The 12,606-nt window shown below is 50.7% G+C and overlaps 1 protein-coding gene across 2 annotated transcripts in view; it reads right to left on the bottom strand.

Annotated features, from left to right (window-relative positions):
* Nucleotides 1–12,606, bottom strand: part of BTBD16 (BTB domain containing 16) — a 45,493-nt gene that overhangs the window by 22,997 nt on the left and 9,890 nt on the right. For both annotated transcript variants that reach the window (XM_036898983.2, XM_036898982.2), the window contains exons 6-9: nt 10,139–10,228; nt 8,955–9,069; nt 3,195–3,264; nt 1,830–1,960 (exon numbers count right to left, since the gene is read on the bottom strand). In XM_036898983.2, the coding sequence (XP_036754878.1) occupies nt 1,830–1,960; nt 3,195–3,264; nt 8,955–9,069; nt 10,139–10,228 (406 nt within the window). The remainder of the gene's footprint in view (nt 1–1,829; nt 1,961–3,194; nt 3,265–8,954; nt 9,070–10,138; nt 10,229–12,606) is intronic.

Below are 12,606 nucleotides of genomic sequence, written 5' to 3'. Positions count from 1 at the left end.
TTCCCATGGAGGGACAGTGTTATGAAAAGCCTGAGGGGTGCCATGATTATCTTTTCTTCAATGCTTGCATGACCTTTGCTCCATGGGAAGGCAGTGCGGGGGTGGGGGTGGGGGGTGCACAGTAGGGTAAAGCAGTGGGGCGCCCAGGGCTGTGGTCCCTGAGGTCTTAGATAACATGATCTCCCTCAACACAAGAACGCTCTTCTACCAACCTCATTTCTCCATAAGCAAGTGAGGGCGTTACAAGCTTCTTAGTAAATCTGAACCAACAGTGGAATAAATCTCCCAGATACAATTTCTGAAATCAGAATGCTTGCTGTCACATGTGCATGAGTAAACATTTCATTTCTAATGTGCCACTAACATTTTTACTAGAATGTAGTTCTCACTTCTGAAGTTCTCCCAAAGAGAATACAGTCTTGGCAACTTGGCAGTGGGTATTAAGACCCTTTAAAAAAGTGCCAAAGAGACATGACAAGTAAGTGCATTGCGTGATACTAAACTAGATCCTGTGTCGGAGGGAAAGAAGTGATAAAGGATGGCGTTGGGTCAGTGATGTTAAGGTGCTACACCAATGTTAAATTTCCTGAAGTTGGTAGCTGCATATATTAAAAAATTATTTTTATTAGGAGATAAACACTGAAGCACTTTGGGGTAAGGGAACATGATGTATGCAGTTTGCTCTCCAAGGGTTCAGAAAAACAAAGTGTGTGTGTGTGTGTGTGTGTGTGTGTGTGTGTGTGTGTGTGTGTGTGTGTGTGTGTGTGTCGATGCACACACAGATGCAAATGATGAAGCAAATGGGGCAGAAAGGGAAACAAAACAGGGTTGAGGGTGTGTCGATACTCTGTACGATTATCATTTTTATTTGCTTAAAATTAGTTTCAAATAAATTTTTTTAGAACAGAAAGCACTTTTTTGACTTAGTAATTATAATTCTAGGAACTTAATGTGGGAAAATAATCTGAGATGAAGATAAAGGTACATTGAAGGAGGTCACCAAAGTGCTATTTATATTGGTAAGACACTGGAAATAACCTAAAGTCTAAGCATTGGGAATGTTTCCATGATTTAACTTGAAGGATGAGAAGGAGCCACCGGGCCCGGCCTAGAGGCGTGATTGGAAGGGGACAAGGGCAGACACGAGGCCCTGAGGCAGAGGTCCCTGTGGTGGTCCAGAGGAGAGACATGGAGGTTCGGCCTCCACTGGTGCCCAGAGAGAGGGACCCGTAGAGGCAGGCATGGTCTGGAAGTGGGGGTGAAGGCGAAGTAGAGTCCAGAAGGACGCCCAAGGTTCTAGCTTGAGCAGCTGGGTGATGAAAAAGAGGGCAGCCGTGCAGTAAGGGTGGGAGCCCCGATAGCTGGGTTTTAGCTCTAATCAGCAGAGGTCAAATGGGCCATCGGATGTCTGAGTCCACCCCTTAGCCGTTGAGGAGCCAAGGTGGGACATACGAACTGATTTAGGATGAGAGGTTTTATTTTCCTTTTTCTGCTTTCTCTTGTTTTTCATTTTCCACAATGGAAGCATATTAATATTGTCAGGATTTTAAAAAACTACTTCAGCAATTACTGAATTAATGATCAGGTGGGCAATGCGACTGGGCACCCAGAGGGTCCCTACCCCCATGGAAGAGCATACAAGGGAGCCCCGCCGCACAGCACCCGTGTGTTGGCCCCCACCCCGCTGTCCTGGAGGCAGGCAGTTTGGGATAAGCAAGGACTGCACCCTGGGCACGTCCAGCAGGGGTGTGGGTGCACCGGCTGGAGCACATCCCTCCCCGCCAGCCCTGCTTCCCCAGGCCAACCAGCACCCCAGGAGAGCAGCTCACCTGGGGGACTTCAGCACTTTGTGGAGCAGCTCCTGCGGGATTTTGCGGAGGTGGATCTGTGTCCCCACCAGAGGGACTAAGTTCATTTCCAGCCACTTCTCGCAGGCGGTGGTGAGCTCCTCCTCCTTGTACTGGGAACAAGAAAAGCCAAGTCGGTGAAGGAATCAATCCCTGGACTGTCAGCGCCCTCTGCTGGCCTGAGACGATGCTACCAGCGTGCGCCCGGGAATTCCAAAATACATCAGGGGCAGCTGATCATCATTTTCTGAGTGTTTGCTGAGCTCGAGGCACCGTGCTAGGTTGATTTAAATCAGTCCTCACCGCAACCCTATGAGCTTGGTTCGTTACTGTCTGTATTTTACTAATGGAGAAGCTGAAGCTGAGGCTTCCCCATTAGTCCTGCTCTTTCCATTGGTCACACGACTAGGAAGTGCAGAGCTGAAGGGAAGTCCCAGAGATCTGACCACAGGGCTTGCATGCTGAAATCTCTGGGCAAAATTCAGCGACTGGATCACAGATGGTTCCACGCGGTATATATAACCTGCGGGGAGTTCTCAGGCTAGTCTGGAGAAAGTGGACAAAGTCCCCTGGGCCCAGGGATCTTCACAGGGTCTCAGCACACTGTGCGTGTCCTCAGGGCCATAGTCCTTCCCAGGTTGAGTGGCTGAGAAATGCTGTCTGGAATGCAAAGACGCTGCCATCGAGTAACGTTCCAATGACCGGCGGAGTGAAGGGGAGGTCACTGAGTTGTCTTTGACAAAACAGGCATTTAAAACATTCTTAGGCGCTATTATAAGAGCATTGTGACGTGCTGACTGTGTGTGAACCGAACGTTAGTGTCAGACATGTCTGTTTCACGGCGTGAGTGTCCATCCAGGCCAGGGGGGCCTCACGGAGGAAGGCTGGAATTGGCAAGAGGCCTGGTCTTAAGACCCAGCCCTGCAGCTCAGAAGCCTTGTCGCTCTGGCCGGTTGCTCCCCTCCGTCAGCCTCAGTTTCTCCTCTGATAATGAAGTGTTAGATTACATCATTTATTCTCAACACTGACACACTGACCAGGCCCAGGGGAGACAGAATTTCACCCAACCCCAATGTCCTTGAAGGTTGGCTGATGTTTTGGTGAGAAAGGCTATACTTTTTTTCTCCCCTAATTATACGACTTTTTTTTTTTTTTAGTGTGAATGTCCTTTTAAAAATAAAATGATCTTTATATTTTTTTCACTTGGGAAAATTAATTATTGGCACCCTTAAGTTGGTGCCTTTAGACATATTTTTTTTGGAACAGAGACTAGTGTGTGAAATCCTAGAGTGTGGGGTGCTCCCGAAGGTCCCCAGGAGCAACGTATTCTGTCCAGTCTGTTCTCACCTTGCAGCCGGCCAGGTAAAAGTTCTTGATGGTGCTTGGCGTGAGTCTGCTCATCATCATGGCCACACACCTGCAGAGAAGAACCACTGTTGCCCTAGGCTGTTCTCAGAGAAGTTTTCTTTCTGTCCAGACCATTGCGGTGCTGCTAGAGGGGCCTCAAGTCCTGTTCATCTCTGATCAAAGAGCAACATTCTGAGGAAAATCTTGGCCCTTTCCCTTGAATAGGCGTCATCTACTTGGTCTGCCTACTCATTAAGGATCTATTTACTGAGCACATACAACTGGTGATGCTTTTGGGGTGCAAAGAACAAAACTGATGGGTCAGTGGGGCAATGTACATTAAGTAAACAGACAGGTAATCTCACTATTACAGCTGCGTTAAGGGCTAAAAAGTTCAAGAACAAGGTGCTATGGGAACGCAGTAAGAGGGAACCTAACCTAGTGGAGAAGGATCAGAAGAGTGATGTTTAAAACCTGAACGATAGAGAGATAGCCAGGCCAGGACCTGGGAGACCAGCATGCCGAGAGGAGGAAACAGCATGTACAAAGGCCCTGAGGCAGGAGCAGGTGCTGTACTTTGACAGAACCTCAAGGAAAGCACGGCTGCAGTGCAATGAGGGAGGGCAAGACCAAGGTGGACGTGAGCTGGGTGGACAGGGCTGGTGGTGGGGCAATGAAAGTTTCAGTGAGTCGGCTTTCATAGCTGATGTCAATCTCTCTTCAGCACAGTTTTCTTAAGACATGTTCACTTCATCAGAAAGGGCACCAGAAATAGCTACTGGGCTCAGACAGAGTTCATCTTGAGCTCATTATCACTCAGTGGTTTTCCTAAACTCAGTTGAGATACACTCAGCTCGTGGACAAAGGCTTAAATGGTATCTAGTAACTCTTGCGCATATTCTAAAATGTATTCTTAAAGCCAGATCAGCAGAGAGCGGGGGTAGGGGTGGGGTAGGTGGGCTCATTAACACCACCAACCACACCCCTGAACTTATTTTTACTGAGTTGCATTTGGTATGAAGCTTTACTAACATTGAGAAAGAACATTATAAAATTTATTGTTGCACTTACTTCATGGATATTATTGAGGACATTGATCATTATGTTACTCAATGTCATTTGATGAAGACACCCAGGGTTTTATTACCAAGAGTAGCTATGCTCCTCCCATTTCTTTTGTTTGTTTGTTTGCTTTTATTTAATTTCACTGATCAGGTTTCCCTTTTCATATTAGCTGCTAGGGAGCTCAGAGCCAAATGTGTGGCCCACCCATAGCAGGTGGTCAGGTTGTTAATGCAAGTTCAGTCTCTTTGTCCTTGTTTTTCTTTCTTACACAGTTTTGTGCCCTGTTATGTATGTATTCTTTTAAGCCACCTAAAGCCTTTACTCAAACAAGGTAAGAAATGATGAATGCATAGTCTGGTCATGACCAAGGCACTTTACCTATCCTTTGGACCCTAGCTTTGTCCTTTTACCACAGTGAGACTGGTCATGCTCATTAGGAGGGGTTGTCTGGAGCCCTGCAGAAATCTGTATGGGTGAGCACCAGCCTCTGCTGTCACCTCTAGGCACATGGGCTGGTGAGATTCCTCCTCTCTCCCTTCCTCTTCCCCCACCTGGGCCTCCACACAGGTCTCCCTGCCTCCATCAGCCCCGCATCCCCACTGCATCCTTCACACAGCAGCCTATGGGGGCTCAGCTAACAGCAGAGAGGGCCTTCTCTCCCCTCCCAAGCTGCAGGCTCTCTCCTCTGCTGACAGAACCAGCTGGAACCTGCTCACATAGCCTTCGATGTCTGCAGGGCCTGGGCTCACCCTAACCTCCTGCCTCACCTTTCCCGTTTCTTCCCATGCCCCTCCTCCATTCCAGCCACATTGGGTCTTACTGGCCAAACATGTCCCAGTTTCAATGCTCCTCTGCCCAAAATCCCCTTCTCTCCCACCCTATGACAGCCAGAATCCTTCTGGGCTCAGCACAAAAACCACCTCCTCTTGCGAGTCTCCTTGATTGCTTCTCCTCTTATGCCCCTTCGCTTTGATTTCCAGGGCTTCCTTCTTCCTGGTACCTCTGCCTTCTCCCACCACTCCCCCCATGAAATTACAGGCTACCAGGAAGCAGCCCTCTCAGCATAAATCCATCTCTTGAGTACCTATTACGTGTGGGCCTCTGTGGCTGGCTCTGGAAATAACTGCTATAAAGAGACAATGCTCCTCTCCTCCCCAAGCTCCTGGTCTCACTGTAAGCTTACCAATCAGCAGAGGTGGAAACAGTGTGAATGGGGCATGGAGGAAGTTCAGGTCCCACCGCTCACTGGCCACCATGTTCTTTAGGTGCTGGCTTTTGCCAATGGAGATGCATAGGCAGAATTAGCTGGGCTTGGAGTTGGGGTGCAGAAATTTAATGCCCCAGGAGGCTGAAGCTTGCACCGTGCTTCTCCTTTCTCACTGTCAGGCTATTGGCAAGGCTGGACTGCAATGGTCAGGCTCCCCAGCCAGGGGCCATCCAGGCACATGCTCACCTGTGCATGCATGCAATGACCATGATTCCAGCTGTGCCGAAGCAGATATCTGATGCAAGAGTCCAGGGAACAGCCTTGGGCGGAACCTCCACACACTGACTTCATCCCCTAAAGCTGGTAGCCTAGGCTATATGGGAATCAGATCTAAGTGGTCACCTGGGTGACTTTGCATTGGTCAAGAGCTTAGCCAAGATAACCTCAGAAGTCCAACACCTGGATTTGTGCTGCTTTCAGAGTGAGTGACCCAGGGCATTTCTGTTCCATACACACACACACACACACACACACACACACACACACACACACAGGCTTGTGCTGCCACATTCCTGCCAACTGCATCATCAGCCACTCAAAGGCAGGTGAGACCAGACCAGCTGTGTGCCAGGTCCACCTGGCTCTGACCTAGAATACCAGCCCCACCACAGGTATCTGTAGAATCTTGAGCAAGACCCATCAGCTCAGGCAGGCCGAGGCTTGCTCATCGGTGCAATAATAGGTTGGGCTCACTATCTCCAAAGCCCTCCTCACTCTGGCATTTAAAACAAGGCATGGGGTAGGGGGTGGCAAATGAAGAACCTGCCATCTTGGCTCAGCCACAGGTAAGCCAGGGCCAGGGTTCTGAAGGCCAGAGGGGGCTGTGAACCTGGACCTGAGGTAAGGCAGCCAAGGCTGACCGACAGAAGGTGGCTGGAGGCCCGGCTCCAAGAGAGAAGCTGGCCTTCAGCTTTCAGGTCAGAGATACCTTCCCGGGCAGCACCAAACAATAGCCGTCAGAAATGTCCTGTATAAGGAAGCTATGACTTAGTAGTAAGTATGTGTCACAAGGCTTTGTGAGACAAATACGGGCGATACATACAATGGAAGGGACATGGGGCACCTCAGGAAACTCCCGACTTTTCCCCATCAGCTGCAGGGCCAAAGCCAGATTCCGTGATGAGTCCCAGACTCTGCACAACCTGGCTCTGCCTGCAGCCTCTGGTCTCCACCTCCCACAGCAGCCACCCTGCAGGCCTGGCCATGCTGACGTGCCAGAGCGCCCTTCCGTGACTCAGCGTGTCCTCTGCAGTCACATCCTGCATCTCTTGGTTCGTGGGGCATCTGTGTCCCTGACAAGGTTTCCTGATGCTCCAGAGTGAGGGACTGACTGGCCTGAGGCATTTCAGGGCCTCCCAGGAATGGGGCAGCAACTCAGAAACATCCGTGGGACTGAATCTGGCTGTGTGGACTCTACGCAAAGTGAGTTGAAACCTGCAGGGTCCTCAGGAGAGATCCTGCCCCTGCCCCTACCCTCCGCAGAGCAGCTTATGCTCTCTCTCTACCTGGATGGGAAGTTCATTCATTCCCTCAAATGAAGAAACTGTGGCTTAGGGCAGAACGAGTCAGGCAGACCACCCCTGCCCTATGTCTCCTGTGTTGAACGGCACTAGGAATTATGTATGAAATCAAAGAGCAATAAGATACCACTTCTGTGTTCAGGATCTTAGTGCAGTAGACACACATTCCTGAAAAAGCCCAAGGGAAATGAATCCCATTTGGTTCACTTACCCTTTCTTAAGCATTAATGGGACAGAGGAATATATTACAGGACACACAAAAAACGCAAGTCCTAAGAAATGCTCTTTCTAATCATAGGTACCAATGTTACTTGAAATTAATCATACAAACCACAGACTGTTCCGTTTGGGAATCCCCGCCCTTCACTCCACCCCCACTCTACTCATTTCCTGTGCTGGAGGCTGTTGGGCAGGAGCTTTAGAGGACAGGGACCCTGCCTATCTGGTCCTCACTGTTCCCTGTTGTCTTGGAGAAGTCCAAGAAACTGTTTTTGAAGGACGGACAAGTGGATGAAGCTGTGATGGGCCCTAAGCAAACACCATCTGACCAAATGCCACTGAAGGGAGGGGGGCAGGAGGGGCAGGACTATGGGTGAGCAATGGCAGTACCATCTCACCTGAGCAATCAGATAGGACAGTGTCAGTTAGGGGTGTAGGTTCTGGGGACCCTCGGCCTCCTACCAGTCCTGGCTGCTCTGCTTGGGAGCTGTGAGGCCTTGGGCAAGTTACTTACTTCTCAAGTTCCTCAGTTTCCTCATCTATAAAGAGAGCATAGAGATATACCACCTCCTAAGGCTGCAGGAAGGAGGTAATCCCTACAAAGAGCTGACAGCAGCATCTGACCGTGGTCAAGGCTCCAGCTCAAAGCCGTCACCCCCCAAAAGTCCTGTGAAGTAGGACTTGACAAGTGTCATTAGCTCCATTTCACAGCTGAGACCACTGAGGCAGATGGAGACTAAGGAGCAGCTTAGAGCAGGGCTGAGCACAGGCCCTGCAGCTCGCATCCTAGGCTGCTTTTGGCTCTGCAGAAAAAGTCTAATGAACACTGGGAACCCCTGCTTTTTCAACCCCCCTGGGCTGCATTTCACCAGCTGCCTGGATGCAGCAGAAACACTGAGAAGCCTCTGGAGCTCCCTGGCCACAAGTTCTCTGAGTGTCCATGAACCCTGGCAACCCTTGTCAGGATAAGGAGGCTTTCACATTGATGCCAACACAAGGTGAATGCCTCCTGGTCCCCCAGCACACAAGCCACCCACGTGGGCCACCACAGTCTGAATACTCAGGAGAAAGGCTGTGCTCCAAAATGGGCAGTTGGATTCATGGAAAATTTTGACTTCGAAATATTTGCATTTCTCTCACCTCGAAAATATCTACAATGACTGTGCGTAACATTTATAAACAGAAAAATATGATTTACAAGAAAAAGCAAGGCTCTGTCTGAAATGAGTGGGAAAAAAGAGCCCTGACAGAAATGGGAAAAGTGGATTTGTCTTCAGATGGTCAGTCCATGTGTGTGCACACTAAATGGAGAGAGGCTTCTTTAGCCAAAGATGAACACAGTTAAGACTGATAAGCAAACATGGTTTGAGTGTGCCTGGGAAGTCATTTTGCACACGTGCAAAGGACCTCCTGGGTGTAGAAATCTCTCTCCTTTGCATTTCATTCCTGTGAGTCAAGAATCATTGGTTAAAATGAGCATGTTGCTGGGAGAGGTGGCTCAGTTGTAAGCTCATCACACATCAGTGTGAATTAGTGTCTCAGTCAGTTTGCAGGCTCAAAGCTGTGCTCTGTGCAAAGAACCCCCCAAATGTGCTAGTGCACAGAAGAGGGATGTTCCAGGAAATGGGCTGGGAGGGGCTCTTCCCATCTTGCCCAGGGCTGCCCCCCTGCCCCATCATGTTGCCTTACCTCTGAAACAGGCTGCTGAACTTGAGAATGTGAGCGGAAGCCAGGACCCCCAGCACGTCGTCCATGTCCATCTTCACCTCGCTCATGTAGAGGTTCTTCAGGGCCGTGGCGAAGGCTGGGAAGGCAGCATCCAAGAGAGCCATCAGCAGGGGGCTCTGCAGCCGGGGTCCCTCACTCCCAGGCGCCCCTTCCTGGGTGCTGCATGCCCACCAGCTGGGTGGGCAGAGATGCCCTCAAGAGAAAATGCACCCGCTCTGACCTGGGCACAAACACCTCCCACCCCCCACCTCGGCTCCTCCCCAAAAGAGTTGAGGTTAAAGCCAAAGAAAACCGACCTCCTGCTGAAAGCATGCTCCTGTAGGCCTGCCTAGAGTCCGTCCCTGGGGCTTCCCTCCCTACCTGGGGCCCGCAGCCTGTGCAGAGGTGACTGCCCAAACATGTGTGGGATGCTGTGTGCATGCAGGCGCGTTTTTTTCTCTGGAGATGACCAAGCTTACAGCAGCTTTTCTCAGTCTGGGATTTTCAGAGGTTAAGGACTCCTGGGAAGAGCCAGGATAATTTGATAGCTTAGGAACTGAGCTCCCCTGACCAGGGAGCTGAGGGGCTCGGCTCATTCCAAGTCCTGCCTGAAGGGAGCACCGCGTGCGGCCAGCACGCTGGGAGGACATCAGGCCTCCCCAGCCCTTAAGAGATGATCTCCCGACTTGCCGAATCACGTGACCGCACGCTGTCGCACAGGCACAGAAGTCTGTTTCTAGAGGCCAGGATGGGGTGGGCTGGGAGGGGAGGACCCTGCTGCTGGCATCCTGCCCGCAGGGAGAGTTGGGTCAAGTGCTGCCTGGGGGCAAGGGCGGGCCTGCGAGCTGCCCTGGCCATAGGGCCCTGCAAGGGCTGCTGCGCTGCCCCTGGGTGGGCCTCAGGGCCTGTTGCTTCATCCCCTCTGCATCCTCCATGCCTCTCCCCCAAGGACAGCACCTTTCTTTAGAAGCCCTCCACCTTATTCCATGCTCCCAAATTGTCCCGCCTCTTTCCCCTTCCGCTCTTGGCACTGCTCAGCTGCTTTTAACAAGGAAGCACTAAGCCCTGGGTGCCACCTGTTAGTTGTGTTCTGTGGTTTGTTTTTAAAATCTGGGAGGGCCGTGTGTGCAGTGGCATTCTCAGGAGAGGAAGACGGGTGACATTACCGACTTCAGTGACCAGGGGGTCATTGACCTTCAAGGAAATGATGATCTTCTTTACTGGGGTTCTTTCTTTGACTTTCTCAGGCGACCGAGCTAGAAGGCAACGGGATAAGCACGTGTGACAGTCACGTTGAACCTTGTAAGACAGACGCTCTCCCACCCTCCCACAACCGTGGTGTGGGCACCGACCACCCTGCGTTTTGTTTCTGTTTGCTTGTTTGTTTAGTGGATACAGTTTTGAAATGATCGTTTATTTTGGAATAGCTGAAGCCTACAAGCAGTCACACAAATAGTACGGGCAGTTCCCCCATGGCCCCTGGCCAGCTGCCCCCGATGATCCTGCACGGCCTCTGTGGCTGTCAGAACTGGGAAACTGATGCTCACACAGCATCTTAAGATGTTATCACCAACCCCTGGCCCCCGCTTCTCTCGCTCCTTGCCGCCCCCTTTCATCAGGCTGTGAGCGGCTGAGGTAGAGCAGGGGGCTTCTCCGCACCCCAGCGCCTCCCACAGACCCGGCACCAGGGGGAAGCACAGCGACCACCTGTGGGAGGACGAGTGTGGGATGGGGGTGTCCACCAGGAGGCTCCTGGAACTTTGCCCCACAGAGCTCCAGGGGACCCTCACCACTGAGCAAAGGTTTTCCAGGGAAAGGATCACCACCAGCTCCCCTATCTACTCGGAGTTGTTCTAAAATGTGATTTTCAGCACACACTGCTCTTGGGTCTCCTGTGCCACTCCACACCCCAAGCACAAAACGAGCCCCCCCAGTGACCCCAGGGCCCTGCCATGAGTCTCCAGTTCACCGGGCTTCCAACCTGCCTCCTCGGGGCTTGCTCCCCAGAAAAGTCATGGGGCTCCCTCCTGCCTGCCTCAGGGCCCACCTGACCCTGAGTGTAAGGAAGAACCCCACCCCCACCTGCCCCCAAAATGACTTTCTGTTTCCTCCTAGACTCATCCCCGTTGACACCACTGCCTGCCGTCACACCAGGTAGCTGTGGGCTCATTATCTGTCGGGCAGACACACCGGGTGGTTTACAGACCATGCCATCCCCATGGACCCACCCAGCACAGGCTTGCATGCACTGGGGCTCAGGAAGTACCAGCCATATTAATGGAATGAATGGATTCCACCAGAATCCCAAGCCTAGTGAGTTCAAGGCAGGTAAAAGAAAAATGACATGAGTTGGGGGCCAAAAAGTATGACACGCTTTGCAACTATGATGACCAGGAGGAAAACCCTGCTTCCCCACGCAAGCGGGGCTGCAGGGCCCTCCCTCAGCAGCCCCCAGCACCTGGCTCTGCCCGGACTCTCATTGGGCAAGTATTTTAGAGTACCTACTGAGTGCCAGGCCTTGTTCCAGCTCTGGATATCACTCTCCTCTCCTGGATTTCTGCACAGCTCTGCTCTGCCAGTTACCCCCTCTGGGGGAAGTCAGCAAGATGGCACCCACAGGTGCCTGGCACAGCATGGGCACTCGGGAGCTGAGAGTTAGTGTCATGGTTTGCCATGCTGCTCCTCATGCTCTATCAGCATCTGGGGCTTGTGGCCTGTCCCCTGGTCTCCCGACACTAAATTCCTAGCACAATGCCTAGCATAAATTAAGCACTCAACCTGTGTCAGAGGAAGGGAGGAATACCATTAGCTTGGCCAGAAGGGGTCGAAGAGAGAGTGCAACATTCCCTCTATTTTACATAAAATCTCAAAATCAGATAGGCAAGTGGTGCTTTGATCATGAGCTTGTGAGGTGTTCTGAAACCGAGGAGGATCATTTGCAGTGAAAGAGGGATGTTCGCTTGTTGGGTTTTCTCCTGAAGAATAAACATGTCCTCTTGAACATATCTCCCCGGGCAAGGGAAACAAAAGCAAAAATGAACAAGTGGGACTATATCAAGCTGAAAAGCTTCTGTACAGCAAAGGACACCATCAATAGAACAAAAAGGTATCCTACAGTATGGGAGAATATATTCATAAATGACAGATCCGATAAAGGATTGGCATCCAAAATATATAAAGAGCTCACATACCTCAACAAACAAAAAGCAAATAATCCAATTAAAAAATGGGCAGAGGAGCTGAATAGATAGTTCTCTAAAGAAGAAATCCAGATGGCCAACAGACACATGAAAAGATGCTCCACATCGCTTGTCATCAGAGAAATGCAAATTAAAACCACAATGAGATATCACCTCACACCAGTAAGGATCGCCATCATCAAAAAGACAACAACAAATGTTGGCGAGGTTGTGGAGAAAGGGGAACCCTCCTACACTGCTGGTGGGAATGTAAATTAGTTCAACCATTGTGGAAAGTAGTATGGAGGTTCCTCAAAATGCTCAAAATAGAAATACCATTTGACCCAGGAATTCCACTTCTAGGAATTTACCCAAAGAATACAGCAAGCAGCCCAGTTTGAAAAAGACAGATGCACCCCTATGTTTATCGCAGCACTATTTACAATAGCCAAGAT

The sequence above is a fragment of the Manis pentadactyla genome, chromosome 8 (assembly GCF_030020395.1).
Source record: "Manis pentadactyla isolate mManPen7 chromosome 8, mManPen7.hap1, whole genome shotgun sequence".
In the NCBI taxonomy this organism is placed as follows: Eukaryota; Metazoa; Chordata; class Mammalia; order Pholidota; family Manidae; genus Manis; species Manis pentadactyla.
Note: the sequence above shows the minus strand (reverse complement) of the source record. Positions and strands in the feature narration are given on the sequence as shown.